The 18350-nt window shown below is 40.0% G+C and overlaps 1 protein-coding gene across 1 annotated transcript in view; it reads left to right on the forward strand.

The window, feature by feature from the left end:
• EFCAB14 (EF-hand calcium binding domain 14) overlaps positions 1–18350 on the forward strand; it is a 34009-nt gene that overhangs the window by 9349 nt on the left and 6310 nt on the right. The window contains exons 4-8 of the mRNA XM_007463934.1: positions 8893–8991; positions 12241–12351; positions 14926–15030; positions 16051–16242; positions 17914–18000. Of these exons, the coding sequence (XP_007463996.1) occupies positions 8893–8991; positions 12241–12351; positions 14926–15030; positions 16051–16242; positions 17914–18000 (594 nt within the window). The remainder of the gene's footprint in view (positions 1–8892; positions 8992–12240; positions 12352–14925; positions 15031–16050; positions 16243–17913; positions 18001–18350) is intronic.

Below are 18350 nucleotides of genomic sequence, written 5' to 3' on the forward strand. Positions count from 1 at the left end.
AGCACTTGCGACCAGAGATCAGTGGCCTGGGGCGGAAGCTTTCAAACTTTTTCCTGGAACCCACAGTAAGAAATATTTTCCATCATTACCCAGTAAACACATGCATACATGTATGTAACTGAAATAAAAGTTTCTGAAAACAGTCACTTGTCCTTAATATTATGCTGCCTTATGATATTTTATTATTTTTTATTCAGTTCTCTTTCATTTTTAAAAAGTATTCGTGAAATAATTGATGGGTTGCAGCACCTAGTATTTACTAGTTATCATTTAGCCTTGGACTCAGAGTTATAAGGGAAAAGCAGGTATTCACTCCGTTTTTACAAGAAAAATAGGATAAACTGTGGTCTTGCTTGTATTCACAGAGCAAATGAGCAGTTTGTCCAGAGAGTACATCAGGTGGAAAGTAAACCACCACGAAACACTGAGAGACAATTAGCATCTCTCTCTGGGGCAAACTGTGGGTTCTTTATATTAGCCAGTCATGGAGTTTACCGTTCTGAGGCATCTAATGACACCAGAAGGTTGTATATTGTGTTCTGAGCTTTGAGCACAGTATTGATGATGATGCACTTAAGATGGTAACTGCCACTCATTAAATGCCTTCTTTATGCAGGCCCCTATTAGATGTCCTACATATAAGATCTCCTTTCTCCTTTTTCGCTTCTATGACTGTATGAAGTAGGAGGTGCTATCTCCATTTTATAGATAAGAAAACTAAGGCTCAATGAGGTTAAGTAGTTTGCCCAAGGTCAACAGCCGTGTAGCAGTTCTAACAAAATATTCAAGCTGTAGGAACCTGTTTTCTTTCCAATTTTCTACTCTGCCTTCCATCTTTATAACCTCTAAAGGACACAGTAGGTGCTTAGTAGATAAAGCTGAAAGGATGTGAAGTCAAGTCCCTATCAGGGCTCATAATCATTCATCATTGATGATTGTCTGTTTTAGTAACTTTTTTACTTACTATTTAAAGAGCACTTAATTTTAACCCCAAAGCAGAAAAGCAGCATTTCAGGCTTTATAGTGTAAAATGGTCTAATAAAATGGTCTACAGTAGCTATTTTTAATTTCACTAATGAAAAGTCATGTAATATGCATGAAAATCATGACTCATCTTTTGGCTGGAATGTGGGGGATTTTTCCATAATGGTTTGTACGTAATTCAACTTTTTAGACTCTTTGAATTGCAATGTGTGACTTTAGAGATAAGTTCTATAACACTTGAATCCAATCTGACATGCTAGAATGTGTCTATCAGAGACCAAAGCAGTCCCAGATATCAATAATGGGAGAGTGCCCCTTGTCTCTCTATTCTAGTTAAACATGTAGCTTTGCTGTAGTTTTCCACAGATTTGGGCATTATTCCACCCAAGAGAGGAATGCTGAAAAATGGAATCCAGCTTTGCAGTTGCTGGGACTGTAGCTGGGTCCTAGTGACAGTGTGTGGTCCAGGTCTTATAAGTGAGTAAGAAGTCCTAAGTGTTGCCTGGTAATTGGAGCATTAGTGGTCAGCTCTCCAGAGCATACTCTTTCTGTGAGGCAGCTGATACCCTAGGCCTAGAGCGTTTGGGGCACGGGGAGAGGTGGAACAGCACCTCACCTTACATTGCCTCGGCTCTCAGGCTGCTCCTCTGGTTTTGGGTGAAATGATAGCTGTCAACCAGCCACACTGGCCATTCGTGAGGCCATTACCATTCTTGAGATACCTGTGACTAGCATCAGGCTCTGCCACAGCCTCAGGATAGAGCCGTACCTGGGAGAGTAGTTTCTACCCAGATTGTTCCACCTAGAACACAGCTTGTTGTCCCTTCAAGATCAGGCCAGTTGTCAGTGGAAGGAGTTGTTCCCTCAGGTGAAAAAAAGGGAACCACACAATTGATAGGTCATTTGGAATAATCATATCCTTGCCCATCAAGTTGGTGTAGAGCCAACTGTGTACATGATTTGGGGCACTGAGTAAAACACACATAGGGGAGACCCCTTCCAAGTACTTTATGATTGAGCGTGTTAAGATAGTCTTGGAAGGCCCAGTGGAGGGCATGGGGAAAGGGCCAGCCAAGGAAAGGGCCAGTCACACCCCTTCCAAAGCTTTGTGATGTGTTTTCCTATGTGTATGTTTCTTTCCCATCTTTTGTCTTTAAAATTTCATGAGTAATATGTGAATGTGTTCTTATATAAGATTTAATAGTAAAATACACATAGAACTCTTACAAAAACTCCCCTTCAACCCCATCTCTGTATGTGCCCCCATCACACACAGATACACACACATAACACACATTCCCTGTCCCCATAGTTCTTCGCTGTCAATAGTCTGGGCTACATTCTTACAGTCCCCTTTATATGCATTTACAGAATTGTAATAGCTTTTAATATGAATTAGCTTTTAGGTTAGCGTGTGCACATGCACACGCGTGTGTGTGACTAAATGGAGTCATTAGGTATATATTCTACAGTTTTCTCTGTTTACTCAATACATCTACCTCCTTAGTGTTAGACATTTAGATGTTTCTAGAGTTTTGCTATTACAAATAAAAAAGCAGTGAATAGTCTTGAGCATACATCTTTATGCTGGTGAGCATAAAGTAATCTTTTTTTAATTTGTTTTCTTTCAGTTTTATTGAGATATAATTGATATACAGCACTGTATAAGTTTAAGGTGTACAGCATAATGATTTGACTTACATACATCATAAAATGATTATCATAGTACATTTACTGAACATCCATCATCTCATATAGATACAAAATTAAAGTAGAAAAAATACATATATTTGTCCTTGTGATGAGAACTCTTAGAATTTACTCTCAACTTTCATATATAACGTACAGCAGTGTCAATTATGTTTATCATGTTATACATCACATCCCTAGTACTTATTTATCTTACAACAAGAAGTTTGTACCTTTTGACCACCTTCCTCCCACTCCCCCTCCCCTCACAATTCCCCCCCACCCCAGCTCTGGTAACCAACCACAAATTTGGTCTCTTTTTATGAATCTGTTTGTTTTTGAACTATAATTGACCTATAATACTGTTAGTTTCTGTTATACAACATAGTGATTTGATATTTATATACATTTCAAAATGATCACCACAATAAGTCTAGTTACTTATGCCACCATATAAAGATAATACATAGTTATTAACTGCATTCCCAACACTGTGCATTTCATGCCTGTGACTCATTTATTTTTCACCTGGAAGTTTGTACCTCATAATCTCCCTCACTTAGTTCTTTCCTTCCCCCACGCCTCCTTCCCTCTGGCGAACACCTGTTTGTTCTCTGTATCTGTAACTGTTTCCGTTTTGTTATGTTTGTTCATTTGTTTCTTAGATTCCACATATAAGTGATATCATACAGTATTTGTCTTTCTCTGTCTGACTTATTTCACATAGCATAACATCCTTTGGGTCCATCCATGTTGTCACAGATGGCAAGATTTTATTCTTTTTTATGGCTGAGTAATATTCCATTTTGTGTGTATGTATATGTGTGTGTGTGTGTGTGCATGTGTGTGTGTGTGTATATATCATACACACCACAACTTCTTTATCCATTTATCTATTGATGGGCACTCAGGTTGCTTCCATATCTTTTCTATAGTAAATAATGCTACAATGAACGTAGAGGTGTATATATCTTTTCTAATTAGTGTTTTCATTTTCTTTGGATAAATACCCAGGAATGGAACTGCTGAATCATATGGTAGTTCTGTTCTTTATTTTTTTGAGAAATCTCCCTACTGTTTTCCATAGCAGCTGCACCAATTTACATTCCCAGTGCAAGAGGGTTCCCTTTTCTCCACATCCTCACCAATACTTGTTATTTGTTGTCTTTTTGATAGTAGCCATTCTGACAGGTATGAGGCAATATCTCATTGTGGTTTTCATTTGCATTTCCCTGATGATTAGTCATGTTGAACATCTTTTCATGTGCCTGTCTTCTTTGGAAAAAAGTTTGTTCGGATCCTCTGCCCATTTTTTAATTGGGTTGTTTGTTTTTTAGATGTTGTTGTGTGAGCTCTCTGTATATTTTTGAGTATTAACCCCTCATCAGACATATCATTTGCAAATATCTTCTCCCATTCAGTGGGATCCCTTTTTGTTTGGTTGACAGTTTCCTTCACTGTGTAAAAGCACTTTAGTTTGATGAAATCCCGTTTGTTTATTTTCGCTTGTTTCTCTTGCCTAAGGAGACATATTCAAAAAAGTATTAATAAGACCAGTGTCAAAGAGCTTACTACCTGTGTTTTCTTGTAGAAGTCTTATGGTTTCAGGTCTTTACATTTGAGTCTTTAATCCATTTTGAATTTATTTTTGTTCATGGTGTGAGAGAATAGTCCAGTTCAATTCTTTTTCATGTAGCTGTCCAGTTTTCCCAACACCATTTATCAAAGAGGCTGTCTTTTCCCCATTGTATAGTCTTGCCTTATTTGTTGTAGATTAATTACCCAGATAAGTGTGGGTTCATTTCTGGGCTCTCTTTTCTGTTCCATTGATCTATGTGTCTGTTTTTGTGCCAGTCCCATACTGTTTTGATTACTGTAGCTTTATAGTATAGTTTGAAATCAGGGAGCATGATACCTATAGTTTTGTTCTTTCTCAAGATTGTTTTGGCCATTTAGAGCCTTCTGTGCTTCCATACAAATTTTAGAATTATTTGTTCTAGTTCTGTGAAAAATGCCATTGGTATTTTGATATGGATTGCATTGAATCTGTAGATTACCTTGGGCAGTATGGTCATTTTAACAATAATTTTTCCAATCCATGAACACGATCCATCTTTCCACCTGTTTGTGTCATCTTCAGTTTCTTTCATCAGGGTCTTACAGTTTTCCAAGTACAGGTCTTTTACCTCCTTAGTTAGATTTATTCCTGGGTATTTTATTCTTTTTGATTAAGCAAGTAACCTTTAGGATAGATTTCTAGAAATGAAATTGCTGAATTAAAGGGTGTAAACGTTTCAAATTGTGACAGATAATCCTAGATAACCATCTAACAAGTCTCCAATTTACATTTCCATTAACAGTGCATGAGAATACCTATTTCCGTATGTGCTTTTCAAACATCAGTGTTATTCATATCTTTTTAAGGGCATGTATTAAAACCTCCTTGATGTAACTGCTGCTCTTAAGAGGTTTATAGTTTGCTGAGAGTATCTCTCTGGAGCTGAAGTTTCTCACCCATTTTATTTTTAAATGGATAGAGTTGGAATGTTGAAGATTAGTCTGAGTATTTTGGAGCACTTATGGAGAATTGCATTTTTAAGTGCTCATTAAATTTCATTATTAAAGAGCTAACACTTACTTGGTATTTTGTTTGTATCGGGTACTGTGCTGAGAGCTCTAGATATGTATCTCATTTAAGCCTCATAGCCTGTATTAGTCATCTGTTGCTGTGTTACATTTGTCCCAAAGCTTAATGACTTAAAACAACAAACATTTATTATCTCACAGGTTTTCTGGGTCAGAAATTTGGAAGCAGCTTAGTTGAGTTGTTCTGGCTAGGATCTCTCTAAGGTTGCAGCTAAGATATACGGCCAGGGCTGCATATCTGAAGGCTTGACTGGGACTGAAGCATCCTCACTCACATGGCTGTTGGCAGGAGGTCTCAGTTTGTCCCACCATGGCTTCTCCATGGGGCTGCTTGAGTGTTATCACAACATGGCAGCCGGCTTATCCAGAGTGAGTGATCCAAAAGAGAGCAAAAAGTAAGACAGTGCTTTTTTATGACCTAGTTTTCCAAGTTGCCTGTTGTCACTTGCACTTTATTCTGTGGACCAAAATTGAGACACTCAGTGCAGGCCACACTCAAGGGAAAGGGAATTAGTGTCCACCTCTTGAAGGGAGGACTATCAAAGAATTTGTGGACATATTTTAAAACCATCACATGTCCCTATGAGATGGTTGTTGTTATACCATGCTACCAGTGAGGAGAATGAGTTCACACTTATGTAGCCTTATCTCCTACTTCCTAGACTCTACCCTCTACTCTGCTTGGACTACCCTTCTCAGCATCCATCCCAGACACAGAGTGTTCATTTTTAGCCATTCATTCATTTGGTAGATGCTTATTGAATGCCTGTCTTTGTGTCAGGCATATTATGGAAAATAAAACAGACATGGTCCTTGATGACATGGAGCTTACTGTCTAGTGGAGGAGAGAAACCTTAATTTAAAATCACACACATAAATAAATCATTGTCACTCTGAGAAATGCTGTGAAGGAAAAGTATTCCTGGGCCTATTCTTGCTATTGCTCCCTACCTGTTCCCCGATGCCACACTCACCCTTCTAACCTAGAAAGGATAGCTGATTTATTTCTATATATAAAACTCTTACTTCTCTATCAGAGCGTGATTTGAGTCCTGCTTCAGTGAAGCCTGTCCCTTTCAACCTGCACTAATATTTTCTTAGACTGTATTCAGTATCACATTTAGTACTTGTTTCTTTAATGTTACCTATCTACTTGTACCTCTCCCTCTCCCTCCCTCTCTCTCCCCTCCCTCTGCCTCTCCCCCCTACTCTCTCTTCCCCTCCCCCCTCCCTCTCCTTTTCTCACTCATATTTTGCTCCTGCCCCCCAAGGCCTTCTTTCTATTCTTCAAATATGCCAAGCTCTTCCCCACACTGGGACCTTTGCCCTAGCAATTCCCTCTGCCCTGAAATGTACTTCTTTTGATCTCTCTTTCTGGTTAATTCCTTATTATTTAGATCTCAGTTTAAATTTCATCTTCTAATAGAGGCCCTCTCTGGCAGTCCAATCTAAAGTAGCTACCCAGTCACTCATCGTCACCTTATTTTTTTTTTTCACACCTTTATAGGAGTATAAATGCTTTACAATGTTGTGTTAGTTTCTCCTGTACAACAGAGTGAATCAGCTGTATGTATACATATATCCCCATATCCCCTCCTTCTTGAGCCTCCCTCCCACCCTCCCTATCCCGTCCCTCTGGGTCGTCACAAAGCGGCGAGCTGATCTCCCTGTGCTATGCAGCAGCTTCCCACTAGCCATCCATTTTACATTTGGTAGGGTATGTATGTCAATGCTACTCTCTCACTTCATGCCAGCTTCCCCTTCCTCCCCATGCCCTCAAGTCCATTTTCTACCTCTGCGTCTTTATTCCTGCCCTGCCACTAGGTTCATCAGTACCGCTTTTTAAAATTCCATATATATGCGTTAGCATACAGTATTTGTTTTTCTCTTTCTGACTTACTTCACTCTGTATACAGATTCTGGGTACATCCACCTCACTACAAATAACTCCATTTCATTCCTTTCTATGGCTGAGTAATATTCCATTGTATATATGTGCCACATCTTCTTTATGCATTCATCTGTTGATGGACATTTAGGTTGTTTCCATGTCCTGGCTGTTGTAAACAGAAGTCACCTTATTTTCATTTTCCTCTAATGTATCCCGCTATCTAATTTTTCTTATATCTAATTGTCTCTTTGTACTAAAATGTAAACACCAAAGATCACTGACATCTGTGTTGTTCACCACTGGAATAAAACAGGGCTTAAAAGATATTTGTTGCAGGAATGAATGAATGAGTGGGTGAATGAAAGGAAAATGGTCTGACGCCCCTGAACACATCCCTCCTAAAAGGAAAGAGGGAGAAGAGTTCCAGGGCTCCTCACTGCACTCCCTTGTTCAGAACACGCTGCTGCTCACTCCAGGAGCTCTCCTGAAATACTGTACACAGTACTTATTACTATCTAATACTTTGCTTCTTTGTTCTTCTGTCACCTCCTACCAGGATGTAAGCTCCATGAAAGCAAAACCTCACGGTCTTATTTGCCACTTTCTCCACAGTTCTGGGCACAGAGAAGGTGCCAGGCATTTGTTGAAGAAAAGAATAAGGGGTCAGGTTTACTTTTTCTTGTATCCATCTGATGCCTACCACAGGGTTAGGCATGTCACAAGTGCCCAGAAACTTTCATGGTTACTCTGTGAGGCCATTCTGAATATAATTGCTATTGGTAGATCTGTGTCCTCATCCTAGAATTTGGGACAGGAAAGCAGTATGGAACCAAGTTTTGAGCCACAATACAAGGTTTTTAGAATATGATCTCTGCAACCTGAAACTGAGTGTTACACAGGTTCCACCAGTCCTCATTCTAGAGAGAAGTCCAGCTATTTAGAATTTTACCCATAAATAGCAGAAGGGAAGATACTTTTTATTTTGATTCAATTCCTATTTTAATACATTCAGTATATCAGTCAGCCAGCAGGTCAGTGGGTATTTATTGAGCCCCTTCAGGGTACAAAGTAGTGCTTTGGTTGAGCTGTTGAGTTTGAAATATTAATCACATTGTTAAACCAAAACTAAATCCCCAAGTAGTTGAAAGTGCCATTCAAGTTGTCAGGGTTCAATTGCTGTCAACTGTATATTGTGATGTTGGGCTTTTACTTTATAATATATGTTCCCACTTGGGCAGAAACAAAAGTTCAGCAAATAACTGAGGTGGTATATTTTTTACCAAAATAGAATCTTTCAGAGGTCCTTGATCATTAGCTTTCTTCCTGTCCAGTTGTTGAAGGACTGTGTTGTAATTACTGCATCTTTTGGGTAATTTAAGATTTTTGCATCTTGTAGCTGCCAGGAGTGGGGTAAAGAATAATGCCTGCCTTTCCCTTCTTGGCACTGGTATTTAAACTGGGCAGGGAGAGAAGGGGTGTTATTGCTTCCTTCCACATCTCAAGTCTCTCCAAGGTACTCTGCAGAGTTCTTCTACTCCTGTGACCTGACCGGGCAGAACGTCTGGATCACAGAATTGCGTGATGTCCAAAGGTGCTTGACATCACCATCAGCTGTATAGTGTGTGAAGGGAGCATTGTTCTACAAGTTCTGTTTTCATTGTTTATTACTCATTTCCTTTTAGATTTCTCTGCTGACTTCTGCAGTAAACCACCTCAAAGCCAATGTCAAGTCAGCTGCAGAATTAATTAGCCTGCCTGCCACTGTAGAGGGACTTCAGAAGGTAAGTGCTGTGTATGGGCACTGAAATTAACCTACTGTAATTCTGTCTTCTTACAAATTCTCTTTGAAAGGCTGGCATTTGAAATCAGCTACTCCAAGGGGACAGTAATAGAGTTCAAGACATCTCTGCTTTGGTCTGGTTGGTTGGGCCTTTAATTTGCAACAGGTGGTTTTAGCTATGGTTTATATGGATTCACACCTTTTTATTGGGCTTTCCAAGTCCCGGGATTGCTTTGCTGGGACTCTTGTGTTAACATGTGTGGGTTTGCTTTTCACTACTTGCCTTTTTCAGTTCATCATCCACAACGTCTTTATGAAAGCAGAGCAATTGTACATGAGAGTTGCTCTAAGTTGCTATTATTTTCCATGATTGAGAAAGAGAGAGGATTTTTTGTTTGTTTTCGTTGGTTTTGTTTTTTAAAGATAATTTGGGGAAGTGCAAAATAAAAATTCAGGATGTGATAAGTACTGGCAAGGATGTGGATAGAGGGAAACTTCCAAACACTCCTGCTGGGAGTATAAATTGGTAAAAAGCATTTTGGAAAACAATATATATTATTTTATAAAGGTAGAGAGACACACCCTCTAAGCAAATCACTCTTAGGTATATGCCCTAGACTCTAGGGCCTAGGCAAACATTACTTTAGAATTTGTTCTAAAGTTCTAGGGATTTGTTTGTTCTAGGGATCAATTACTTGATCCCTAGGATTCAGCCTAGAGCAGGAGGCAGTAACCAACCAGATGAAGAATATATTGGGATCTTTAGAGCTGGGTGGGGAGAGTGGGTAGGGAATGGAAGGAAAAGAGTGTGCTTAATGGGCACACAAGCAACATGAGGCCCTGTAGCAGGAAGTGGAAGAAGGATTCTGGAGCAGGGAACCCCAAACAATGGGTATCAAATCTAGAATCTTTGGCTTTTAAAAGTCAGTGTGTGCTGAGTTTGATTTGATTATATACCAGGCTCCATAAACGTATAAATTGTTTCCTCAAAGGAGTGAGAAATTCCTAAGCCAGAAACAAAACTTGTTATTTTATAGCCACACCACCTGTGTGTGCTCAGTCTCTATAGTCTGCTGTTTGTCCAATATGGTCATCTGCTTACAACTTAAAAAAAAAAGTAGGGACAACTTTGATGAGACCAGACTGTTTTTGCCGTTATTCCCAAGGGTCAAGTGGGGAAAAAGGTAGGCCTCTGTAGCGTTTAATACAGAGACCAGACTGTTTTTGCCATTATTCCCAAGGGCCAAGTGGGGAAAAAGGTAGGCCTCTGTAACCTTTAATACAGAAGCAACTCTGGCAGTCTTGCATTCAAAAAGGAAATTGGTTTATTCTTGCATTCGTTAATTCAACAAACATTTGTGGGGCTTCCTCCAGTATGTGCCAGGCACTTTGCAGTTGGTGAGAATACTAGTTTCAGGGTTTTGCTCTAGAGTTCACATGGCTCTGTCAGCTGCTTCCTTAAAAAAAAAGTCTTAAACAAGAGCTTACTATCTTCTTGCGTCCTGATGGGCTCATGCATCAGGCCAGTGAAGATTCTCTTAACAGTGGATGTCTTTGAATGCTTGTAGCTGCTGTAACAACAGACCTTACACAGACAAAATCCCAGCTTAGAGACTTCTACCCAGTATGTTGTCTCTGCAAATCTGTGCATTTATAATGTCAGGCACTACTTTTATTACAGGTGGCTCAGTTTTGAAGTGGTAGGTCATCTCAAAAAACGTAACTTCAATGTATCTCATGTAATTTTTTTTTTTAATGTTGAAAATGTCATTTCTTTTTCTCTTGGATTCTTGGCTATCAGTATAATAAAAACACCCTTGGTTAAAAATACTAATGGGACACTATAAAATTATCAGTATATCTTAATGAAAGACCAAAACCTATCAAATTAGTAACACTCTTTTAGATGTTCCTGTAGGACAAGACTGTTTTAAAAGATCATTTCTGAATTATATTCCTAAGTCCGCAATCCACTTGGGCTCCTTGGACCTAATGAAAGCAAGTAAGCTACTAGCTATATCTAACTCTACTCAGTAGTTACTGATGGGATTCTAAAGCAGAAGAACACATGCTGCCAAATGGAATTTTCCCTTCATCTCTGCAATGCTGGGTTTTCCAAGGCCAAAAATGGTTCCACCCATTTTCACTCAAAAGTCATCATTTGCTCCTGAGAGTGGCAGTCTACAATGATAGCTCTGGCCATCTGCCTGCAGGGCTTGATAGAGGCAGTTTGTGGGAGAACTTTACCTACGGATCCCAGATTTATAAGCTAGTTTTTTGGGGGGGGTTTTGTTTTGTTTGTTTTGTTTTGTTTTTAAGGAAAGATCTGGCTTTCCTCTATGAAAATTATGTGTGTGTGTATGTGTAGTTTCTGGTTAATTGTGTCAGTATAAACTACATGGAGTTCATAGTTCAAAGATATTTGAAATAATCCTCCATTAGGTCAGTGTTAAGTAAAATCACAATGCTATACCACTACACTCCCACTAGAATGGCTAACATGGAACAGATTGAGGATACCAGTGTTGATGAGGAGACGGAGTACAAAAGTTAAGCCTACATCTACCATGTGATCAGCCACTCACGTCATAGGAATTGTGATAACAAGAAAGCTTATGATGAAGGGAAATGAAAGCATATGCCCACATGAAGGCTTGTACATTAATGTTCATAGCAGCTTTATTTGTAATAGTCAAATGTTGAAAACAACCTAAAATCTAAAACACCATCAGCAGGTCAAGGTGATGTATCTGTAGAATGGAATGCTACTCCACAACATGCTGAGTAGCTACAACATGCATAAATCTCAGAATAATTGTGCTGCATGAAAGAAGCCGTACCAAAAAAAAAAAAAAGTACATGCTCACTCACTGTTCTATTTATGTAAAATTCTAGGAAATGCAAACTGATATATATAAGTGTATGGATAGATAGATAGATAGTGACACATATATATAGTGATAGAAAGTGGATCAGTGGTTGCCTGGGAACAGGGAGGGAAGAATTACAAGGAGGCATGAGGAAACTTGGGGGTGATGGATGTTTATTATCTTGATCGTGGTAATGGTTTCACAGGTGTGTGTATATATATATATATATGTGTGTGTGTGTGTGTATGTATATATATGTAAAAACTTATCAAGTTATACATTTTAAATACGTGCAGTTTATTGTTTCTCAGTTATAAATAAAGTTATTAAAGTTTTGTAAAAAGGAAAAAATGCTGACCCTACTACATGTTTCTGTTCAGAGTGTAGCTTCCATTGGCAATACTTTAAACAGCGTCCATCTTGCTGTGGAGGCAATACAGAAGACTGTGGACGAACACAAGAAAACCATGGAGTCACTGCAGAGTGATATGGTATGGAAATCTACAAATGCTACAGAAAGTCAGCATACTCCTAACTACCCTTTTCTGTGTAATCTTGTGATACCAACTTTCCATTTACCTAAACAGGCCCCACAGGCACCTTTTTAAAAGATAAAATAAGCAGTGTTGATTGATTTTACTACGATCTATAAATTGAGGTAGATAGGATTAAAAGCTGAGTCTTTTGCAAACGTGGTAGAGGAGATACAGCACTAAGACACTGTCCTTAGAGTTGAATGGGTAGGAAGGAAAATGGAAAAGAAGGAAAGGGGAGTGGGGAAGTGTCCTATTTATTGCTACATAACAAATCACCCTAAGACTTAGTGGCTTAAAACAACAGTTTATTATTTCTCACTGTTCTGTGGATCAGGAGTTTGGGCAGAGCTGTTAGACTGGGAATGATTAGAGGCAAAGCAAAGAGGAGCTCCAGAGGATGAAAGGCCATCTTGGGTGTTCCAGCTTCAGCCTGTCTCGCAGTCGAATACAGCCACATGTGTGACCTCATCCTATACCACGGGGAACAGGAAGCCACCCCACCCCCACTGAGCCCAGTCAACCCACAGAATCATGAGAAATAATAAACTTGTTTTAAGCCACAAAGTTTGGGGATGATTCTTTTTTTTTTTTAAGATTTTTTTTTTTTTGATGTGGACTGTTTTAAAAGTCTTTATTGAATTTGTGACAATATTGCTTCTGTTTTATGCCTTGGTTTTTGGGCGGCGAGGCATGTGGGATCCTAGCTCCCCAACCAGGGATCAAACCCTCACCCCCTGCACTGGAAGGCGAAGTCTTAACCACTGGACCGCCAGGGAAGTCCCTGGGGATGATTTATTATACAGCAGCAGATAACTGAGACAGAAGCAAACCCCTGCAGTGCTCAGGAATTGTTTTCAAACATTGCTAATGCTGTGCAGATGTAAGCTGTCTGCAGTCATTCAGAGGCCTTAATTAATCTCCTAACGGATACTCAGCTCCATGAAAGATTTATGAAGGGTGAAAAAGGATGGCACAGCCCTCGCTGTCCTGCTGGAGAGATGAGTTATACATATATGAAATCAGGACAGTTCAAGGCACACAGAAGTTCCCTAGCCTCTCCCCCAATTTCTAGATCTTCCCTACATGCTCTTTTCAAGCTTTGGAGTTTCAAGTTTAAACTGGGCAGTTTGTGCCAAGGAGACCTGGGCTATATTAGAGCTCTAGAAAGGAGGGTTTTTCATTTTTCTTCAGAACAAATACTCGTCACTTTTATTTAGTAGGGCTGACCCAGAGGAAAAAGCCTTGATCTAGGTATCCAGACACCCTGGATTCTAATTCCAACTCTGCCACTGAGTAACTATGTGATCCATAATAATAAAGACTTCTCTAACTCAACAGTTCTTTTATTATTATTATTATTATTATTATTATTTTAATAGATTGAGCATTTTCTCAAAGTACTTATTTTCTAAAATACTTTTTACTAACTCAGACATTCACACTTTATAGAACCATATGGGGTTTTTTCTTTTTTTCTCATCCTCTCCTCCTTTTCTCTTTGTTGTTACCATTTGTTTCCTATAAAAGCAGAGTTGACAAATGTCTAGGATTTCAGATTTCAAGGAAAACAATTTATTTTGACCAGTTGCATCCTGTTATCATTAAATGTGCGTCTTTTAAACTTCCATGGTTTCCAGTGGTAATCCTCCTACTGAATAAGCCATACAAAGTTTTTCCATTAGAAGGAAAAGTGTATATAAAAGCATGTTATACTTCAGTCGCCACCAGGAGAGGCTTGAGCAGTGGGAAGGGGATGAGAAAGGAAGGGTAACCCTCATAACTCTTGGCATGTGCTGTACAAACTGAAAAACTAATAATGTGCATGGTTGGTTACTGTGCTCAGTGCCCAAAGCCAGTGGTTCCTTGACTGGCTGTTCTTTTTTTTTTTTTTTTTTTTTTTTTTTTTTGCGGTACGCGGGCCTCTCACTGTTGTGGCCTCTCCCGTTGCGGAGCACAGGCTCTGGACGCACAGGCTCAGCAGCCATGGCTCACGGGCCCAGCCGCTCCACGGCATGTGGGATCTTCCCGGACCGGGGCACGAACCTGTGTCCCCTGCATCGGCAGGCGGACTCTCAACCACTGTGCCACCAGGGAAGCCCGACTGGCTGTTCTTTGAATGTATAAATCTCTTTAGTCCTGGGGAAACAGTGACACTAACCAGGTTCAGACTGAATTGGTCCTGGGAGATACAGTGGTTGTATAGTTTCTCTGCGAGTACAGGTGACAGGGAGAGGAGGCCTGGTTTCTAGGGAGTTCATTGCATTCAGAGACTGAGAAACAGAGGACCTCAGTTCCCTGACGCAGTCTGGGTGCTGCTGATCCAGTCCAGGCTTTAGGCTGGGGATCCCCAGAAGTACCTGGTGCCCTCAGACCTAGCACAGGATTGGTCATACCAAGGCTCCTGGGAAATAATTGTTGATTAATCTGTGGATGCCACCTGTGAGAAGCTGGAATGTTCCAGGACCGTCTCTAATGGATAAGCAAACTTAATTACTTATTGCCTATACCAACCTTCATTCCTGTTCACAGAATCAGCACGCCTTAAAGGAAACCAGTGGAAGCAACCAGATCATTCCATCACCGTCAGCTACATCTGAACTTGACAGTAAAACCCACAGTGAGAACTTGAAACAGGTACTTTTGTCTCTGGCTTAACTCCCTGTGACCATTGAACTCTGGAGGCGGCCTGAGTAGTGTAGGCTCCATGCCCTGAGCAGGCATCTTGTGCCTGCCTGAGAGCTGAGCAGAGTTGGGGGTTGTGTGGCTCTGTCAGGGAGCCAGCGTGCTGCCTGTGTCTTCCTTGGCAGTCTGCTTTTTCTCCCTGCATGTCGATCAGTGGAGTAAATTCCTTTTCACATCTTGAAAGTCATAAAGTGACCAGATTATCCTGAAACTGTTTTTGAACAGTTTTTGAATAGCAATCTGGGCAAGTTAAAGATGGATGGATAGCAGATTAATTCAAAGTGATGGCTGTTTGGGGTCACAGTAAATACTAAGAACATTAGAAAGCATATCCTTGAAAATCAAGATTTTCTAAAGACCAGAGGAGGGAAAAGGATGAGTTCAGAATCACATTAAAAAGAATAAAAGAAATCTTCACTGCGAAGAATTCCTGTCCTGAGTTTAATGCCCTTTAAAGCCTATAATCATCATTCCTTTCTAAATAACAGTCAGTACTGGAGAATGTCAAAAGTAATTGAATCTTGTACTAAATAATGCACTACCTATTATGGTTTTGCTACATGAGCCAATTCAGTAATTGGTATTGTTTCTACCGTAGTTTTGTTCTGACAAATTAGGTTACTGAGCGTTTCAGTCAATAACCCAGCAGGCTTTCTCGCCAGCAGGTGAGGTAAACATTGGGAAATCAGTTCCCAAGCTCTCAGCTTTCTGGGACCAGAGAGTGAATCATGTTGGTAGTCTCTTCCCTCTTTCTCCCTCCTGTCTAACTGAGGTCAGACAATTCCAGAGGGAGTAAACTGGGAGCAGTTCAGAGTGGAGGGACAAAACAGAGACTGACGATCAATGGTCAAGAGCAGGAAAAGGAGTTTACTTTAATAAGTTGACATAATAATGGTTGTTCAGTGCTGCTGGCCTGCTTGTCTAGTACATGTCTTTAGCTGGATTCCACAACTTGATTTATTTCCACTCCAGGATATCCTGTACCTCCACAACTTTTTAGAGGAGGTAAACAGTGCCCTAGTGGGGTACCAGAGAGAGAATGATCTTAAACTCAAGGGAATGAATGAGACAGTCAGTAATCTTACCCAGAGAGTCAACTTGATAGAAAGAGATCTGGTTGCTATGAGCGAGGTAGAAAAGCGAGCGAACCTGTCCTTCAGCATGGTAAGCCTCTTCACTTCTTTTGTGACATGTTCTGTGTTGCAGTGTGTTTTGTCTGTACATGGATGACATTCCACAACCTTTTCAGACCACGACTTCTAGGATACTTGAGAGGCTCCACGTTTGTGTTATGCTTAATCCTTGTCTCCTTTAGTTCTTACACTAGCTGTGTGATATGAATGGCACAGACGATGTCAGTCCTGATTTGGAAGGGAGATGTAGAGAGGTTCAGTTGCTTGCCAAGGCCTCACCACAAGTAGTTGGCAGAGACGACAAGCTTCCTTTTATGTTACCAGTGACTCATCTGGAAGGGAAGCTCTGGCACATATTTCCAAGGGAGGTCTTCTTGATCTTTACTTTTTGAACTTATTAAGGGTGGGAACAATGACAGTGACAATAACTAGAGAATCTCTTGTCATGTCCTTAAGCCCAGACTCGGCTTTCAGACTTGTCCTGTTTCATGGGCATATGAGGGAGATCCCCTTGCAGATAATGTCAGGAAAGCTATTTAAGACAAATCAGTCAGACCAGCTCCTCCCCTTAAGAGATCATTGAGTCTGTCCTCTCATTTTACATAAGAGGAACCTGAATGACGTACTAAGTCACTGATGCTGACATACCGTATGGTTTACTGGTTTTCATGTTATTGCAAATAAGATGTGCTGGTTGTTTCTTTTAATCACCTTTCACATATACTTGTTCTAGAATCCACGTGGGTTATTTTTTAATAGATGCAAGCCCCACTCTTAAAGATTTCCTACAGTAAAGACATAGGCATATAGAAATGGAAACCAAATACAGGAGATTGTATAAATTGTATAAGTCAAGTAACTGTATAAATTGTATAAATTTATAAATTGTATAAATCAAGTAACTACCAAAGCTGGAAGCAAGCCTACAAGTCAAGTCAAGCTCTGGCACATATGAAGCAGCCTTTGAACTGGCTCTGCTACAGTGGAGCCCTGGCAAGTTGCCCGGCCTTGGCTTTGAGGGTAGAGTAAGAGGACCTGCTCCTCTTCCTCTTTTACAGGGGTGTGTAATTTACTACAAAGCTGTGAAGATCAAAGGAGCCTCATTTTTAAAAGCCTTTTTGAACTTAGCTAAACTGAGTGCAGTAGAGGCTGGGAATTTTGGACGATTTGATGAGTATTAGGTCTTGAAGGTTGGTTTTCAAGGCTTATAGTGAAAACTCACCAGCCCCAAAACTCTCCATACTGTCCCTCCCCTCCTCACCCTATTTTTTTCCAGAAGAGGAAATTGCTAATAGTGCCATCTGTCCTACTGTTTCTTCCAGCAGCATCATACCCAGCATGGTTTTGGGTAGAAGTCCTCTCGCCTTTTATACTTCAAGGTTTTAAAGTTTGTGATAGAAACTAGAAGCACCAGTTTCAGCTTTGTCTCTGTGAGGCCTTTCTCCCTCTCTCCTCTCATTCTCCTGCTGGTTTTCTGTTGAAAGTGTTCTGAGACCCTTTATTTATTTATTTTTTTAATTTTTATTGGAATATAGTTGATTTACAACGTTGTGTTAGTTTCAGGTGTACCGCATAGTGAATCAGTTGTATATCGAGACCCTTTAAATAAGTTTGGCCAGTTTGTTTTTAAAATGCTGGATGTTGTTTAAGTTTTAATGTTTTCCTTTAATCTTCTCTTGTTTTGTTCCTTTTACCCTTTAAGATGAATGATAGAGCTGCCACTCTGAAGAGAGAGTCTTTGCATCAAGTGACCAACAGAACAGAGTCAGTAAAATCCCAGAGCGTAAAGGTAAATAATAGGAGGCTTTCTCTGAAGTAAGAATAAATGCATGAGCACCTGCTTCTTTCTCAAAGGGAGCACTTTGGTCTTTTTTTGAAACTTCAAGACAAAGTAATTAGTAAATTAGTATATTGGTAAATAAGCAAGTACTTTATCAGGAACCTGCCCCTTGCCCAGCTCTTTGCTAGGAGCTGGTGTGACCACAGTGAGCAGGGTAGACACCTGACACCTATTCTGGTGGAGCTCGAAGTCCATCAGCCAGAAGATCATTAACACATAATTGAGCAGATAATCACGAGTGTAAGTGCTACAAAGGAAAGGTATAGGGTATAACAGTGCTAACAGAGAACAGGAAGGCT

This window comes from Lipotes vexillifer, unplaced genomic scaffold (genome assembly GCF_000442215.2).
Source record: "Lipotes vexillifer unplaced genomic scaffold, Lipotes_vexillifer_v1.1 scaffold13, whole genome shotgun sequence".
NCBI lineage: Eukaryota > Metazoa > Chordata > Mammalia > Artiodactyla > Lipotidae > Lipotes > Lipotes vexillifer.